Source organism: Triticum aestivum, chromosome 1B (genome assembly GCF_018294505.1).
Source record: "Triticum aestivum cultivar Chinese Spring chromosome 1B, IWGSC CS RefSeq v2.1, whole genome shotgun sequence".
NCBI lineage: Eukaryota > Viridiplantae > Streptophyta > Magnoliopsida > Poales > Poaceae > Triticum > Triticum aestivum.
Window position 1 is genome coordinate 50469106 of NC_057795.1, and position 14426 is coordinate 50483531.

At 45.6% G+C, this 14426-nt stretch overlaps 1 protein-coding gene across 1 annotated transcript; it reads left to right on the forward strand.

Annotated features, from left to right (window-relative positions):
• Positions 1–7604: 7604 nt before the first annotated feature.
• Positions 7605–11602, forward strand: LOC123086147 (epoxide hydrolase A-like). Its single transcript, XM_044507860.1, has 2 exons — positions 7605–7913; positions 10876–11602. Exons 1-2 carry the CDS (start codon positions 7605–7607, stop codon positions 11440–11442), a joined length of 876 nt encoding a protein of 291 aa, XP_044363795.1. The 3' UTR covers positions 11443–11602.
• The last annotated feature ends 2824 nt before the right edge of the window (positions 11603–14426 follow it).

Genomic DNA, 14426 nt, shown 5'->3' on the forward strand with positions numbered 1-14426 from the left:
CCGTAATGCATCATCTCTTAACTAACTCATTAGTCACATTGCTTGCAAGGCTTATAGTGATGTGCATTACCGAGAGGGCCCAGAGATACCTCTCGGACAATCGGAGTGACAAATCCTAATCTTGAAATACGTCAACTCAACAAATACCTTCGGAGACACCTGTAGAGCACCTTTATAATCACCCAGTTATGTTGTGACGTTTGGTAGCACATAAAGTGTTCCTCCAGTAAATGGGAGTTGCATAATCTCATAGTCATAGGAACATGTATAAGTCATGAAGAAAGCAATAGCAACATACTAAACGATCAAGTGCTAAGCTAACGGAATGGGTCAAGTCAATCACATCATTCTCCTAATGATGTGATCCCGTTAATCAAATGACGACTCATGTTTATGGCTAGGAAACTCAACCATCTTTGATTAACGAGCTAGTCAAGTAGAGGCATACTAGTGACACTATGTTTGTCTATATATTCACACATGTATTATGTTTCCGGTTAATACAATTCTAGAATGAATAATAAACATTTATCATGAAATGAGGAAATAAATAATAACATTATTATTGTCTCTAGAGCATATTTCCTTCACATCGTGGAAAACATGGACAAGCAGGAGGTGTTAGCCTGTCCTACCGCTCAGAACGTCCCATCCACCACATGTATTGGCAGTACCGCGTCTTGGGGCGAAGCAAAAAGTCATCTACACGGAGATTGACGAGGCAGCGGGCAAGTTTGAGGCCGGCACCTCCGCCGCCGCAGATGATAGCGAGGAATAGTAGACCATAGGAGGCTGCCACCTCTTAGCTCCCGTGAAGGCCGCCATCACCATGGTGTCGAGTTGCACACTCATTACTTGGTATCATAGTGACCTTATTTATTGACATACATGACACATATTAGTACATCATTTAATATGATATTGTATAATATCATCATACTCAGTCATCTATCTCTTGATGTAATTGTGTACCACCTAAACCAAAATGCCTAGTTGGCATGCATGATACAACCTACGATACTATCACAGTGACTTGCCTTAGGCTAACCTACATCCGTCGATGCTCTTCGACTCGACGAGGGAAAAAAACAGTGTTTTGATCATTAATTATGAGTTTATTTCGAAATCAGCCTACCGATATTCAGAAGGCGGTAGAGTTAGTACGCGGTAGATCCCGATCCATGTTTGGTTAGTTTGACAGTATCCTACTAACCCTACCGCTAGGGCTGCACTGACGGGCGGTATACATGAACCCTTGAATAAATAGGAACTAAGAAGTATCAAATGTGGGCATCATAACAAGAAAGAAAAGAAAAAGTCCAAACTAATAAGATCAATCCGAAAGAGGTAATTTGCATGGGGCGCAGGTGGGCTACCCATCCACCCATTCAGCCCCTCTTTCTTCTCTCTTACCCGAGCTACTGTCCTCACCCCTCTCCCCCTATTCCAAATTCCTCTCAAATCCCTATTAAATTGATGTCATTTGTTAGGTGAATCGGAGCCATTTTCAACCCTTTGAGGGGCTGTCTCCCACAATTTGGTTGGTTGAAATCACCTTATTTGGTGGCATTGTTCACTTTTGGGAAAACCTTATTATTAGGGGTTTCTCTCAAAACCATTGTTAAAATGGTGGAATGTAGGGTTGTATGAAGTTTATGATGTGCAAGGGCCACGAGGAGGCTTTGTTTTTACTACTGGACAGATCGCACGACTACAGCTAAAATCTTTCCCCGTCCTAACTGCCAAACACTAGCTGGCACACTACATGGCGTTTCTATGTCACTTAAATGGATCCAAATTGTAAGAAGATAAGAAGTGATAGAGCACCACACATGTGACTCGAGCGAGCGTGACCGCGTGAAGACGATGATGAGAAAATAGAAAGGTGACACAACAATTAAGATCGATCACTCTCCATTATGCATTCAAGCAGTTAGTTAATTAGCTTCCCTCGAAAAAAGTCAATTAGCTAAAGGCACTGAAATGGGACAACTAATGTGAGTCAATGGATCCACGGGTTGATATTGTGGTAATTAAGTAATAGGCATGGCGACTTGGTCAGTATCATTTTCAACAGAGGCAACCACACAGATCAATGTGCTTGTGAGGGATTGATCTTTACGGTGGTTATGTCGCTGATTAAGAGTCGGACGCATGGTAGATGAACATGATGTGATGCATGACACGTCTCCAACGTATCTATAATTTTTGATTGCTCCATGCTACTTTATCTATTGTTTTGGACTATATTGGGCTTTATTTTCCACTTTTATATTATTTTTGGGACTAACCTATTAACCGGAGGCCCAGCCCAGAATTGCTGTTTTTTGCCTATTTCAGTATTTCGAAGAAACAGAATATCAAACGGAGTCCAAACGGAATAAAACCTTCGGGAACATGATTTTCTCACCGAACGTGATCCAGGAGACTTGGACCCTACTCCAAGAAGTGCCAGAGGAGGTCACGAGGGTGGAGGGCGCGCCCCCCTGGGCGCGCCCCCTGCCTCGTGGGCCCCCTATTGCTCCACCGACGTACTCCTTCCTCCTACATATACTTACGTACCCCCGTCAGATTAGATACGGAGCCAAAAACCTAACTCCACCGCCGCAACCTTCTGTATTCGCGAGATCCCATCTTGGGGCCTGTTCCGGAGCTCTGCCGGAGGGGGCATCTACCACGGAGGGCTTCTACATCAACACCATAGCCTCTCCGATGAAGTGTGAGTAGTTTACTTCAGACCTTCGGGTCCATAGCTAGTAGCTAGATGGCTTCTTCTCTCTTTTTGGATCTCAATACAATGTTCTCCCCCTCTCTTGTGGAGATCTATTCGATGTAATCTTCTTTTTTGCGGTGTGTTTGTTGAGACCAATGAATTGTGGGTTTATGATCCAGCTTATCTATGAATAATATTTGATTCTCTCTGAATTCTTTTATGTATGATTGAGTTATCTTTGCAAGTCTCTTCGAATTATCTGTTTGGTTTGGCCAACTAGATTGGTAGTTCTTGCAATGGGAGAAGTGTTTAGCTTTGGATTCAATCTTGCGGTGTCCTTACCCTGTGACAGAAAGGGTTGCAAGGCACGTATTGTATTGTTGCCATCGAGGATAACAAGACAGGTTTTTTATCATATTGCGTGAATTTATCCCTCTACATCATGTCATCTTGCTTAAGGCGTTACTCTGTTTTTAACTTAATACTCTAGATGCATGCTGGATAGCGGTTGATGAGTGGAGTAATAGTAGTAGATGCAGAATCGTTTCAATCTACTTGTCTTGGACGTGATGCCAATATACATGATCATACCTAGATAATCTCATAATTATTCGCTTTTCTATCAATTGCTCAACAATAATTTGTTCACCCACAGTAGAGTACTTATGCTCTTGAGAGAAGCCACTAGTGAAACCTATGCCCCCCAGGTCTATTCTCATCATATCAATCTCCATTACTTTATTACTTGCTTTGTTCTTACTTTGCCTTTTACTTTTCACTTTGCATCTCTATATCAAAAATACCAAAAATATTATTTATCATCTCTATCAGATCTCACCCTCGTAAGTGACCGTGAAGGGATTGACAACCCCTAATCGCGTTGGTTGCAAGTAGCTATCGTTTTGTGTAGGTACGAGGGACTCGTGCGTGATCTCCTACTGGATTGATACCTTCGTTCTCAAAAACTGAGGGAAATACTTATGCTACTTTACTGCATCATCCTCTCCTCTTCAGGGAAATCCAACGCAGTGCTCAAGAGGTAGCAATGCATAGTCAAGAATTATTCAAATGATCTCTTGTTAGATGTTGTCTCTCCTATGACTTGATAATTTAATTGTTCCTCTCCTTCTTGTCAGTTTTTGTATCATAATTGCGCTAGGGGTCAGCTAGAGTGCGAAACTCCTACTACAACCGACAAATACGATTAGGTCTCTCCCCCAGTCATAACACTAGTAGAAAACAGGGCATACGTTCGGGCCAGATAGGCCCATTAGTCCCGGTTCAGTCACGAACCGGGACCCATGGGGGCATTAGTCCCAGTTCATGACTCAAACCGGGACTAAAGGCCTTAGTCTCGGTTCAAATGAGCCCTTTAGTCACCTTTAGTCTCGGTTTGAGACTCAAACCGGGACTAAAGGGCACACCACCCTTTAGTCCCGGTTCGACCTTTAGTCCCGGTTTGAGACACAAACCGGGACTAAAGGGCACACCACCCTTTAGTCCCGGTTCGTGTCTCAAACCGGGACTAAAGGGCCCAATTTTTTAGAATCCTCAAATTCTAAAAGGAAAAAAACGTTATGCTCAAATTTCTTTTTTTTTGAATTTTCGTTAAATTTGGTCAAACTATGGTCAAACTTATTATCCAAGAAGTATTAGTGTTACTACATAATTATTACTAAATAATTATTTCAGTTTTTTTGAATTTTGGTCAAATCTGGTCAAACTATGGTCAAACTGTGCTCAAACTATAGTCAAACTATGGTCAAACTTATTATTCAAGAAATATTAGTGTTACTAAATAATTATTCAAGAATATTAGTGTTACTAAATAATTATTTCATTTTTTTGAATTTTGGTCAAATCTGGTCAAACTGTGGTCAAACTATAGTCAAACTATGGTCAAACTTATTATTCAAGAAATATTAGTGTTACTAAATAATTATTGTTTTTTTAGAATAACAATTTCAAACTCAAACAGTGAAACGTGTGACTTCATGCTCAAGCTAAACTCATGAGGGTTAATAGGATTGACATCTTACTATTGTTAGGAAAACAACAAGTGTAGACTTGGAAACGAGGGGGAATAGAATCCGGAGGTTAAGCGTGCTCAGGCTGGAGTAGTGAGAGGATGGGTGACCGGCCGGAAAGTTAGATGATTTAGAATGATGAGGGGTGATTAGAGATTAGAGGTTAAATTAAGCAGTGATGAGGGGGATGAGGGGTGATTAGAGATTAAATTGTAAAATAATTCAGAAATTTGAAAATCCTGAAAAAAAATCAAAAAAATGAAAATTGTAAAAATACCTTTAGTCCCGGTTGGTGTTACCAACCGGGACTAAAGGTGGAGCTCCAGACAGCGGCCACGTGGAGGGGCTTTAGTCCTGGTTCGTATAAGAACCGGGACTAAAGGGGGGTGCCTTTAGTGACGACCCTTTAGTCCCGGTTCCAGAACCGAGACTAAAGGCCTTCACGAACCGGCATGAATGGGGCTTTTTCTACTAGTGTAAGTGAACCAGAGAGACTGCGAACCTTCTTGACGACCCCTCTCAGGGCAGGAAACTTTCAAGATGAAAAGAGGCCAGCAAACATGCTCTCCTCTGTCGTATGCCCCATCTCCTCCTCCGGTGTATGTACCTTGCCCTCCTTCGGCGTGTGCAATCTTACAAGCGTGAGTGACATGCACACGACCTTTCACAATGATCTTGCCACTAGATCCATGTTATACTGATCCAACATGATGACCAATATATCTTGGGGAAACTGTTTCTCCTCAGTTTTGAGACTACATGCCTAAATTTCTCCTTCTGCCTTGTGCTTTCTTGTATAGCATCCCATGTCTCCCCCTTTTCTTGTTGCTTTAGATCCCCCATCTCCAACTTTTCTTGCTTTCTTTTCTCCGTGTACCCATCCCTTGGTCTCATTGATCTTATTTTCCATTGCCTCCAACCCTCCTAATTGCTTTCTTCTTGCCTCAAATTGTTCAAAGGGCAACAATGATGCATCTTCAAGATCAAAATCATTAGTCCCAACAAAATTACGCATCATACTAAGTGGGAACGATTCAGCATTGAATCTACCAAATTCACAAATCATTGCTAAACACAACCATTGCACATTTGTCAATATTTTCACGTCCATGTTGCATTCAATCAAACCACTCCAAAGATAAGATAAAGAATATTTTTTCTACCTCGTTGATAGTTCTCCTCCCGCATCATACTAGGAAGGCAGCTGAGCTTCGCCCACTGATAGGAGAAAGGAAGAAGGGGCACGACATGGCCCGCCCCCATCTTCTTCCTTGCTTTTTTCATTGTGGCACCTGCGGGTAGTGGCATAGGGTTTGTGACCTCTGTGCCTGAGTAATTATCGGCAGGGTGGGCTAAGTGCTGGTCTAGGCGGCGGGGCGGGGGGGGGGGGGAGGGTGCTACTAGGACCTGCTGAAGAGTAGGAGGTGCAATATGCATTGAAATCGTCGGATCCGCACCCAAACCAATGGAATGGGACATGGGGGTCGAGGTGTCCATGGCCTTGTTGACGTGGACTGTGGTGACCCAAAGAGATTAAAGGCAACGATATGACAAGGGAGGGAAGTCGGCAGAACGGGCAATGGAAGAGGAGGAAGAGTAGCAGGAGTCGGTAATGACTTCCCCTCCCCACACACTCCAAATGTGAATTTTCGTGGGCTCAATTTGGAGAGATATCTAACAAAATATTGCAACGGCGGCGCAAGGTCATTTATCTCTTCTTGAAGACGTCGCGAAGGAAGTTAATTTGGTCATAGGTGTTAAATTCATATCTTATATTGGTTCTGCTGTTGTTGCCTATGCCTTGTACACCACTTGTTGATGACTTTGACTTCATTGCCTTGCATTAACTTTTATAAAAATATGGTGGGGTGCGTCACAATAATGCAGAGGTTGGAGGTAATAAAATCTTAAAAAAAATGAATTATGACAACTCTACTAGAGTTATCTAAGCTAGTAGACTAGTTAATGTGGTGCGTACAGTTAAGTTGGGGCCTAAGGAAGGCCGGACCGAATATATGTGCATTACAAGGTACCCTCTTTGTCCCATAATGTAAGACATTTTTCGGCACTAGTGTAGCGTAAAAAAAGGTTTTACATATGGGACAAAGGGAGTAATCTCTATCACCGTGAGCCGACCCAGACTGTTGTGGTCCGTTCTAGTAAATTTACACAATCAATCATGGCTAGTAATTTAGTATAAATGGCTAGTAATATTCTAGTGTACAACAGCTAGCATTCCACGTTATTCAAGTGTGATGCGGCGACATCCACTGCATTATTGCAGATGCATTGCATAATTGTATGTATTTAAACCTAACAGAGCAACAACTAGCAAGCTCAGATGAAACAAACTGTGCGACTTCCATTGTATTATTAGTGCAGATGCATTGCATAGAACTACGCATTTAAACCAGAACTAAGCTAAGTATATACTATGTAAAAGCCAGAACTAGAACGAGTAAGCTCACATAAAACAAATTGCGGTGACATCCACTGCATTATTATTAGTGAAGATGCATTGCATACATGTACATATATGAACCACCACTAAGGTAAGCATATATATAAAAAAACAAGGCAACAAGTAGCAAACTCATATAAAACAAATTGGCAAAAGTCTACCCAATTATGTCCATACAAAATGCCCTATATAAATACATAATACAATAAAGTGGCCATGATTAGGGTCCATAACGACAAATAATACAAGATTAAAAATTCCCTAGCATGACAGATTACAACCACCCAATCTACATCAGAGTAGATATATACATTTTTCTGTCTTTAAGTAGCTACTCCTACAAGCGGAAGTTGCAACCCCCCCCCCCCCCCACCCCCCCACACACACAGAGAGAGAGAGAGAGATGGCAAGCATGGAGGGCGCGGTGATCAGGCACCGGACTGTGGAGGTCAATGACTTCTTGATGCACGTGGCAGAGGCCGGCCCCGAGGGGCACTCCAAGGGGACCGTGTTGTTCCTACATGGCTTCCCGGAGCTATGGTACACGTGGCGCCACCAGATGGAGAATCTGGCAGCACGCGGCTACCATTGCGTCGCGCCTGACCTTCGTGGCTATGGTGGTACCACCGCCCCGTCCGACGTGGAATCTTACACTGCCTTCCATATCGTCGGTGACATCCTCGCGCTTCTCAATACCCTAGGGCTTGCAAAGGTATGATTCAGTCCATAGGAGCTCGTTGAGGCCGGCCATTCTGATCCATCAAAGAACTAATTTTTTGGATCAGCATGCTTGTGTGGTTCATAGCCAAAATTTAACATACTCTACTGAGTCAACTGAACCCATGTAGTAAGAAAAAAATCTCAACGATTAGAATCCTCCAAGAAATCTTTTGTAATAAAGTAGTCCTTAAGTGTATGTACGTGTTGCTAAAGTAATTTTTTGTTGAAACACTGATTGGACAAAAACATCAACCTAGTTACTTTTGTCGATCAAACTCGCTATATTATAGTGTGGCAAACGTAGACAAGCTAATCTTTGTGTTGACGGTCCTTTTGCACTTAGTAGTAACTATAAATATCTTTAATTGTTTATCTTGTAAGAATTAATACATATCCGTTACGTCAGTATCGGTTTTGTTTTTCGGATAGTGGGAAAGTTTTTTTTTAGGCGAAACTGTAGAACAATAGTTCTACGGTAGATAGTGGGAAAGTTCTTTTAATGATACGCCATTTACATTTACGATTTATGCAGATTTGGTGATAAAGATGCAAGTGGCCGGTGTTGCCAAGAAAAAAATTAGATAATGGCTGGAGATCACTTTTTTTTGGGAAAGGCTGGAGATCACTTATGCTGTACTAGTATGAAACTAGTATTAGTGTGCCAAACGATCAAAGCATCCTCTCAAAAGAAAAAAAACGATCAATGCCTTTGTATCGAACTAGCATTAGTTAGTGTCTCCAGTCCAAAACGAGAACCAATACATGTGATGAGCCTTAGGGCATCTCCAGCCGTTGGCCCCCCCAGGACGCATACAAATCGTCCTCTGGGGGCGAGCCGGCGATACACTCGGCGCTGGGGACGGTTTTGCGCCCAGTCGTCGCCCCCAGCTCGCCCCCAGGCGTCGAAATTGGCCCACTTTGCAGCCCAATTTCGGCGAATAAATGGTCCATATGGGCGAGAATAGGCCCATAAATCGGCGTGGTTTCGCCGTGTCTCGGCGTTCAATTATCAACACAATTATTCCTTATCACATATTTCATCACAGAAAAATCAAATACTTCAACAAAATACTACAACAACAAATAGTTCAATACAAATTATATAGTTCAACAAATAAAAACTCGTATTTCATCACGCGGCGTCCCCCTTGAGCCTCCATAGCTGCTCAATCAGATCTTTCTGCAGTTGATGATGCACCTGTGGGTCTCGGATCTCCTGACGCATACTGAGATAGGCAGTCCAAGTTGCCGGTAGCTGGTGATCAACTTCGGCTAGAGGACCCTGCCTGTAGTATGGTTCAGTGTCAAACACTGGGTCTTCTTGCTCGCTCTCGATGATCATGTTGTGCAAGATGACACAGCAAGTCATGATATCCCACATTTGATCTTTCGACCAGGTCTGAGCGTGGTACCGAACAACAACGAATCGAGATTGGAGCACACCAAATGCCCGCTCGACATCCTTCCTGCAAGCCTCCTGAACCTTCGCAAACCAGGCGTTCTTGCCTCCTGCCACAGGGTTTGAGATCGTCTTTACAAATGTCGACCATCTCGGATAGATGCCGTCAGCTAGATAGTACCCCTTGTTGTATTGGTTCCCATTGATCTCGAAGTTCACCGGAGGAGAAAGACCCTCAACGAGCTTGGCAAAAACAGGAGAGCACTGCAACACGTTGATGTCATTGTGAGTTCCTGGCATACCAAAGAAGGAGTGCCAAATCCAGAGGTCCTGTGTGGCTACCGCTTCAAGCACCACACTGCAACCGCCTTTGGCGCCTTTGTACATCCCCTGCCAACCAAATGGGCAGTTCTTCCATTGCCAATGCATGCAGTCGATGCTTCCAAGCATCCCAGGAAATCCTCTTGCTGCATTCTGGGCTAGGATCCGAGCAGTGTCTTCCGCATTGGGTGTTCTCAAGTATTGTGGCCCAAACACTGCCACCACTGCCTGACAGAACTTGTAGAAACACTCTATGCTGGTGGACTCGACCATGCGCCCATAGTCGTCGAGTGAATCACCGGGAGCTCCATATGCAAGCATCCTCATCGATGTCGTGCACTTCTGGATGGAGGTGAATCCAAGAGCGCCAGTGCAATCCATCTTGCACTTGAAGTAGTTGTCAAACTCCCGGGCGGAATTCACAATCCTGAGGAAGAGCTTTCGGCTCATCCGATAACAACGCCGAAATGTTCTCTCGCCATGAAGTGGAGCATCGGCGAAGTAGTCGGAGTAGAGCATGCAGTAGCCTTGCAGACGATGCCAGTTCTTTGCTTTCACCCGCCCCGGCGCCAAGCCACCTCGACGCGGCTTTTCATTGATCGCCAGTAGCTGGGCGAGGGCGGCGAGCACCATCAGATGCTCTTCTTCCTGGACGTCGGCCGCGGCTTCCTCCTCCAGCAGCGCGGCGAGCTCTTCCTCCTCATCCGAGTCCATCGCCGAGACAGTCAAAACGCCGAACACCTTGCACTCGGTGGGCGCGTACCCGCCGTTAAACCGCGCCTCCGCGGCCGGAGACGGCGGCCGGAAACGACCAGCTGCTGCGGGAGGGGCTGCCGCGGCGAAGCGCTGCTATTTTCCGGCGGGGAATGGCTATCTAGCGGAGTAGGCAGGCGGCCGTCGCCGGGATGTAGCTAGTGGTGGCCGAGGGCGCGGGGGTGTGAGGCGAGTCGGGGGAAGAAAACCTTGACTTTTCCCCTGTCGGTGTGGGCCAGACGTGCTTTTCCCTAGCGCCGGAGCCCCCAACGGCTCCCCAGCGCGTCGGGTTCGGCCTGTGATCGCCGGGCGGAAAAAAGGTCCGAACCGGCGATTTTCGGCGTCCTGGGGGCGCAACTGGGCCGTTTTTTCGGCGCCGGCGCGAAAAAAACGTCTGGGGAGGCCTTCCTGGGGGCGCGGCTGGAGATGCCCTTAGTACCACTGTCTTCATACGGAGAAAATTGAAATTTCACCATTGCAGGTGTTTGTGGTAGGACATGACTGGGGGGCGCTGATCGCGTGGTACGTGTGCCTGTTCCGGCCGGACCGCGTCACTGCGCTCGTCAACACCAGCCTCGCCTTCATCCGCAACATCATTGCACGCAACGGACCCGGCTTCGTGAAGCCCACCGACTACTTCAACCGCGCCTACGGCCCCGACTACTACATGTGCCGCTTCCAGGAGCCCGGGGTCGCGGAGGCGCGGCAGTTCGCGCCAGAGCACGCTAGGCGCCTCCTGCGGCAGATCATGTGCCACTGCTTCAGCCACGGCGTGGCCTGTGACGAGGAAATGCACGATGACAAGTACCCGACGTCTACGCTCCCTCCTTGGCTCACCGAGGAAGACGTGGACTACTTTGGCGCGGAGTTCAAGAGGACAGGGTTCACCGGCGGCATCAACTACTACCGCAACCTGGACAGGAACTGCGAGCTGGCTGCGGCGTGGGCGGACGCCAAGGTGCAGGTGCCGACCAAGTACGTGGAGAGGGCACAGGAGGTCAGTGATCATATCTACGACTTCATCATCAAGTTCTCATCTCTAACCTAAGATGGGATTCACAAGAATCCATCTACTGCTTTGGGTTGTCAGTGTTCGATCTTGCCTGTGTATGTTTATTCTTGGATCATCTGTATACCTACCCGTTCCGATTGACAAACGTTGATATATTGTTAGGGCCGGAGGTAGGGTTTACCAGAGAGGGGATGTACTTTACAGGACAAAACATATGATATATTAAGTCTTACTACACTTTATAATATGCAGCAAATGTGCCCATATGTTGCAACAAGAGAAAGAAATTCGCGCATGCCCCTAGCGATTCATCCATGTTGTCACTTTCCATCTTTGCCACCGTCATCAATGATTGTCGCATCGGCGTATGTGATCAATCCCAAGGCGGTGAGCATGTCAGCACACCACTTTTCACGAGTCTCTTGCTTCATCAAATTTCAATTCCACGGACTCGTAATGATTTGGGGCGCCACCTTGTCTCTTCTACATTCAATGCATGTATCGTCCTCACACTCCTTCCCCTAGTCTATGAGCGACCCATGTCATCGTTTGTCATCAGTGGTAGCCCTTACCTAAACTATACATACTTGTAATGATGGTGGGCATCGCCACCATCTCACTTGAAACATGTGCGTTCATACATGATACATTGTTTCCAGTATAGCATTGCAGCAGTGGCCAAGCGTTGGTTTGAGATATTCGACTCCGCCGAGGGGCAACATGTTGTGTTCATGTCGGGTTCTTAGGGCATCTCCAAAGCTGACCCAAACCGGACATTGTATCCGTCCCCGAACCGGTGAGGACCAATCCGTGGGCACTTATGCGGAAGCCGGCTATCCAACCGTGCCGACATACATTTCAAACTGGATTTCAACAATCCACACGATTTTCATCGAACATGACATAATTCAACATAGTTCAGATAGAAAATAGCATAAGTCATCCATAAATAGCATGCAAATATCTCTAGTACAACAATAGTTCAAAATCAACGAGATAATCAGATGTTCAACAAGTTTTTCATGGATAGATTAAATTCAACAATATTAGAATAATCAGAGCCGACACAGGTCATCCCACACATAAACGAGATAACCAGATGTTCAACAAATTTTTCATGGATAGATTAAATTCAACAATATTAGAATAATCAGAGCCGGCACAGGTCATCTCACACATACTTCCCCTTAAACTTTACCCAACAATGTATGTGCGTAGTTGGCCTGCCCTTTGACCTGCTGTACATCACAGCAGCACATGCAGGCTATACACAAAATGTAGAGCAATATTGAGTGAATGATTGAATTAACAAATTATAGAGCAACAAGAAGAAAATACTTACGATCTCCATGGTTGTCTCGCGCGATGGCCGCATTGCCTCCACTCGTTCAACCGCAGCACAAAACTTCATGACGGAGTTCTCGATGATGTACAATCAATGCCCTAACGATTTCACATAGAGCTCACAGATAATGTGCATGTCGTAGGGAGCAAAGTGCTTTCGCGCATGAAACTAACCATGCACGTGCTGCCAAAAGACCCCACCCCTTGCGCTCCTGCCTACAACGATCGCATATAAAGCCAACCATGTGTCACACACAAAAATCATCCTCCTTCACCGGGTTGACTCTAAAACAACATGAAGTTGAAAAATACGCACAATAGCATTTGACCGAACACCTGCCGGTCGTGGAGTTCGCCATGGACGTCATCGTTACCGAGACGGAGGGTACCTGGCTACGGACGGATCTTGGGTGGATGGCGGCATAGTCCAACGACGGCGGAAGCATTGGTGGGGGCTGTGACGTCCTACAATGCCTGGGCAGGGGGCGGAGAAGTATAGTGGAGGTGTAGGACAAGGAGGGTGCGGATGCAAAGCAACGAGGGCAGGAGTGGAGTGGAAGAGATTGTGACCATGAGGTGATTTGAGTGGGACGGGGTGTCCGATTCCTACGTGGCAGCGGTACGGCCCAGTTTGCTACCAATTTAAGGGAAAACGAACATCCGGACTGCTCCACGGACTGATAGGGTACCACATTGAAAGGCAGAATGGATCCGAACAGTCTGATACAGGAGGGTGTGGACAGTTTGAGAGTCAGCGCTGGAGATGCGCACAAAACAGAATAATCTAGGGCTGTGCTAATTCGTGGTCTACCGACCTGTATACTTCACCATCAACCGAGTTTTTTCTGATTTGCACCGGAAGACCGTGGAGGAATGTAGGCATCAATCATCACAAACTCTGCTGCCGAGCATCATTCGAGAAAACTCTTCGTCGCAATTCTAAAACTTCAAAGAATGGAAGGAGTACTTCCAAATTCTCCAGCAAAATAATTTGTTTAGTAGAAAAGATTGACATGGAGACGCGCTTCCAAACCAACAGCCACCGACCGACCCTACGGGAGAATATCGGGTCATACAAGCACACAAATGCTCCCATGAGACCAATTTTAAAAATTCAAGTCTAGATGTGTCAAAAAATATCATAAAAAATCATGAATGTTCACAACATATGTGTCTACCACCCCTCATTATTGAGATCACAATTCGAAATACACATCGAGAAACAAAAAAAATCCAGATGTTTACTTTTTCAAAACGGAGGCAAAGATTGCCTCATCTATTAATTAAGCAGAAGAGAATTGCCCAGTTAATTACGAAAAACCGGGCAAAAACTGGAATAACAAGGGCCAAGCCCACTCCCAAAGACTAGCACACATAGGGCAAAGCCCACCCTCATCGACAACATGTTGACCTGCAGCCAGACAACGCAGCTCCTACTCTGACGGAGAACACATAAGAACAAAACCAGGCGAAAGCTGACGCCATGGAAGATCGCTGAATAGGCCACTTGCAGTCAGTCATCGTATGCCACAGGGCCGCACCACCACAGCTTCGACTCCACATCAACAAACAAACCGAGGCAATACCGCGAACACGACGGAGAAGAGCCGACTACCGCAACCATTGCCACGTCGCCGACATCGCTCCCACCATCATCGTTGCCACAGAAGCATGGT

Bases quoted from the DNA above. Each gene is read 5' to 3' on its own strand.
- LOC123086147 (XM_044507860.1), top strand. From the start codon at position 7,605: ATGGCAAGCATGGAGGGCGCGGTGATCAGGCACCGGACTGTGGAGGTC. The intron at 7,914-10,875 runs GTATGATTCAGT...TCACCATTGCAG, and splicing joins ATACCCTAGGGCTTGCAAAG to GTGTTTGTGGTAGGACATGA.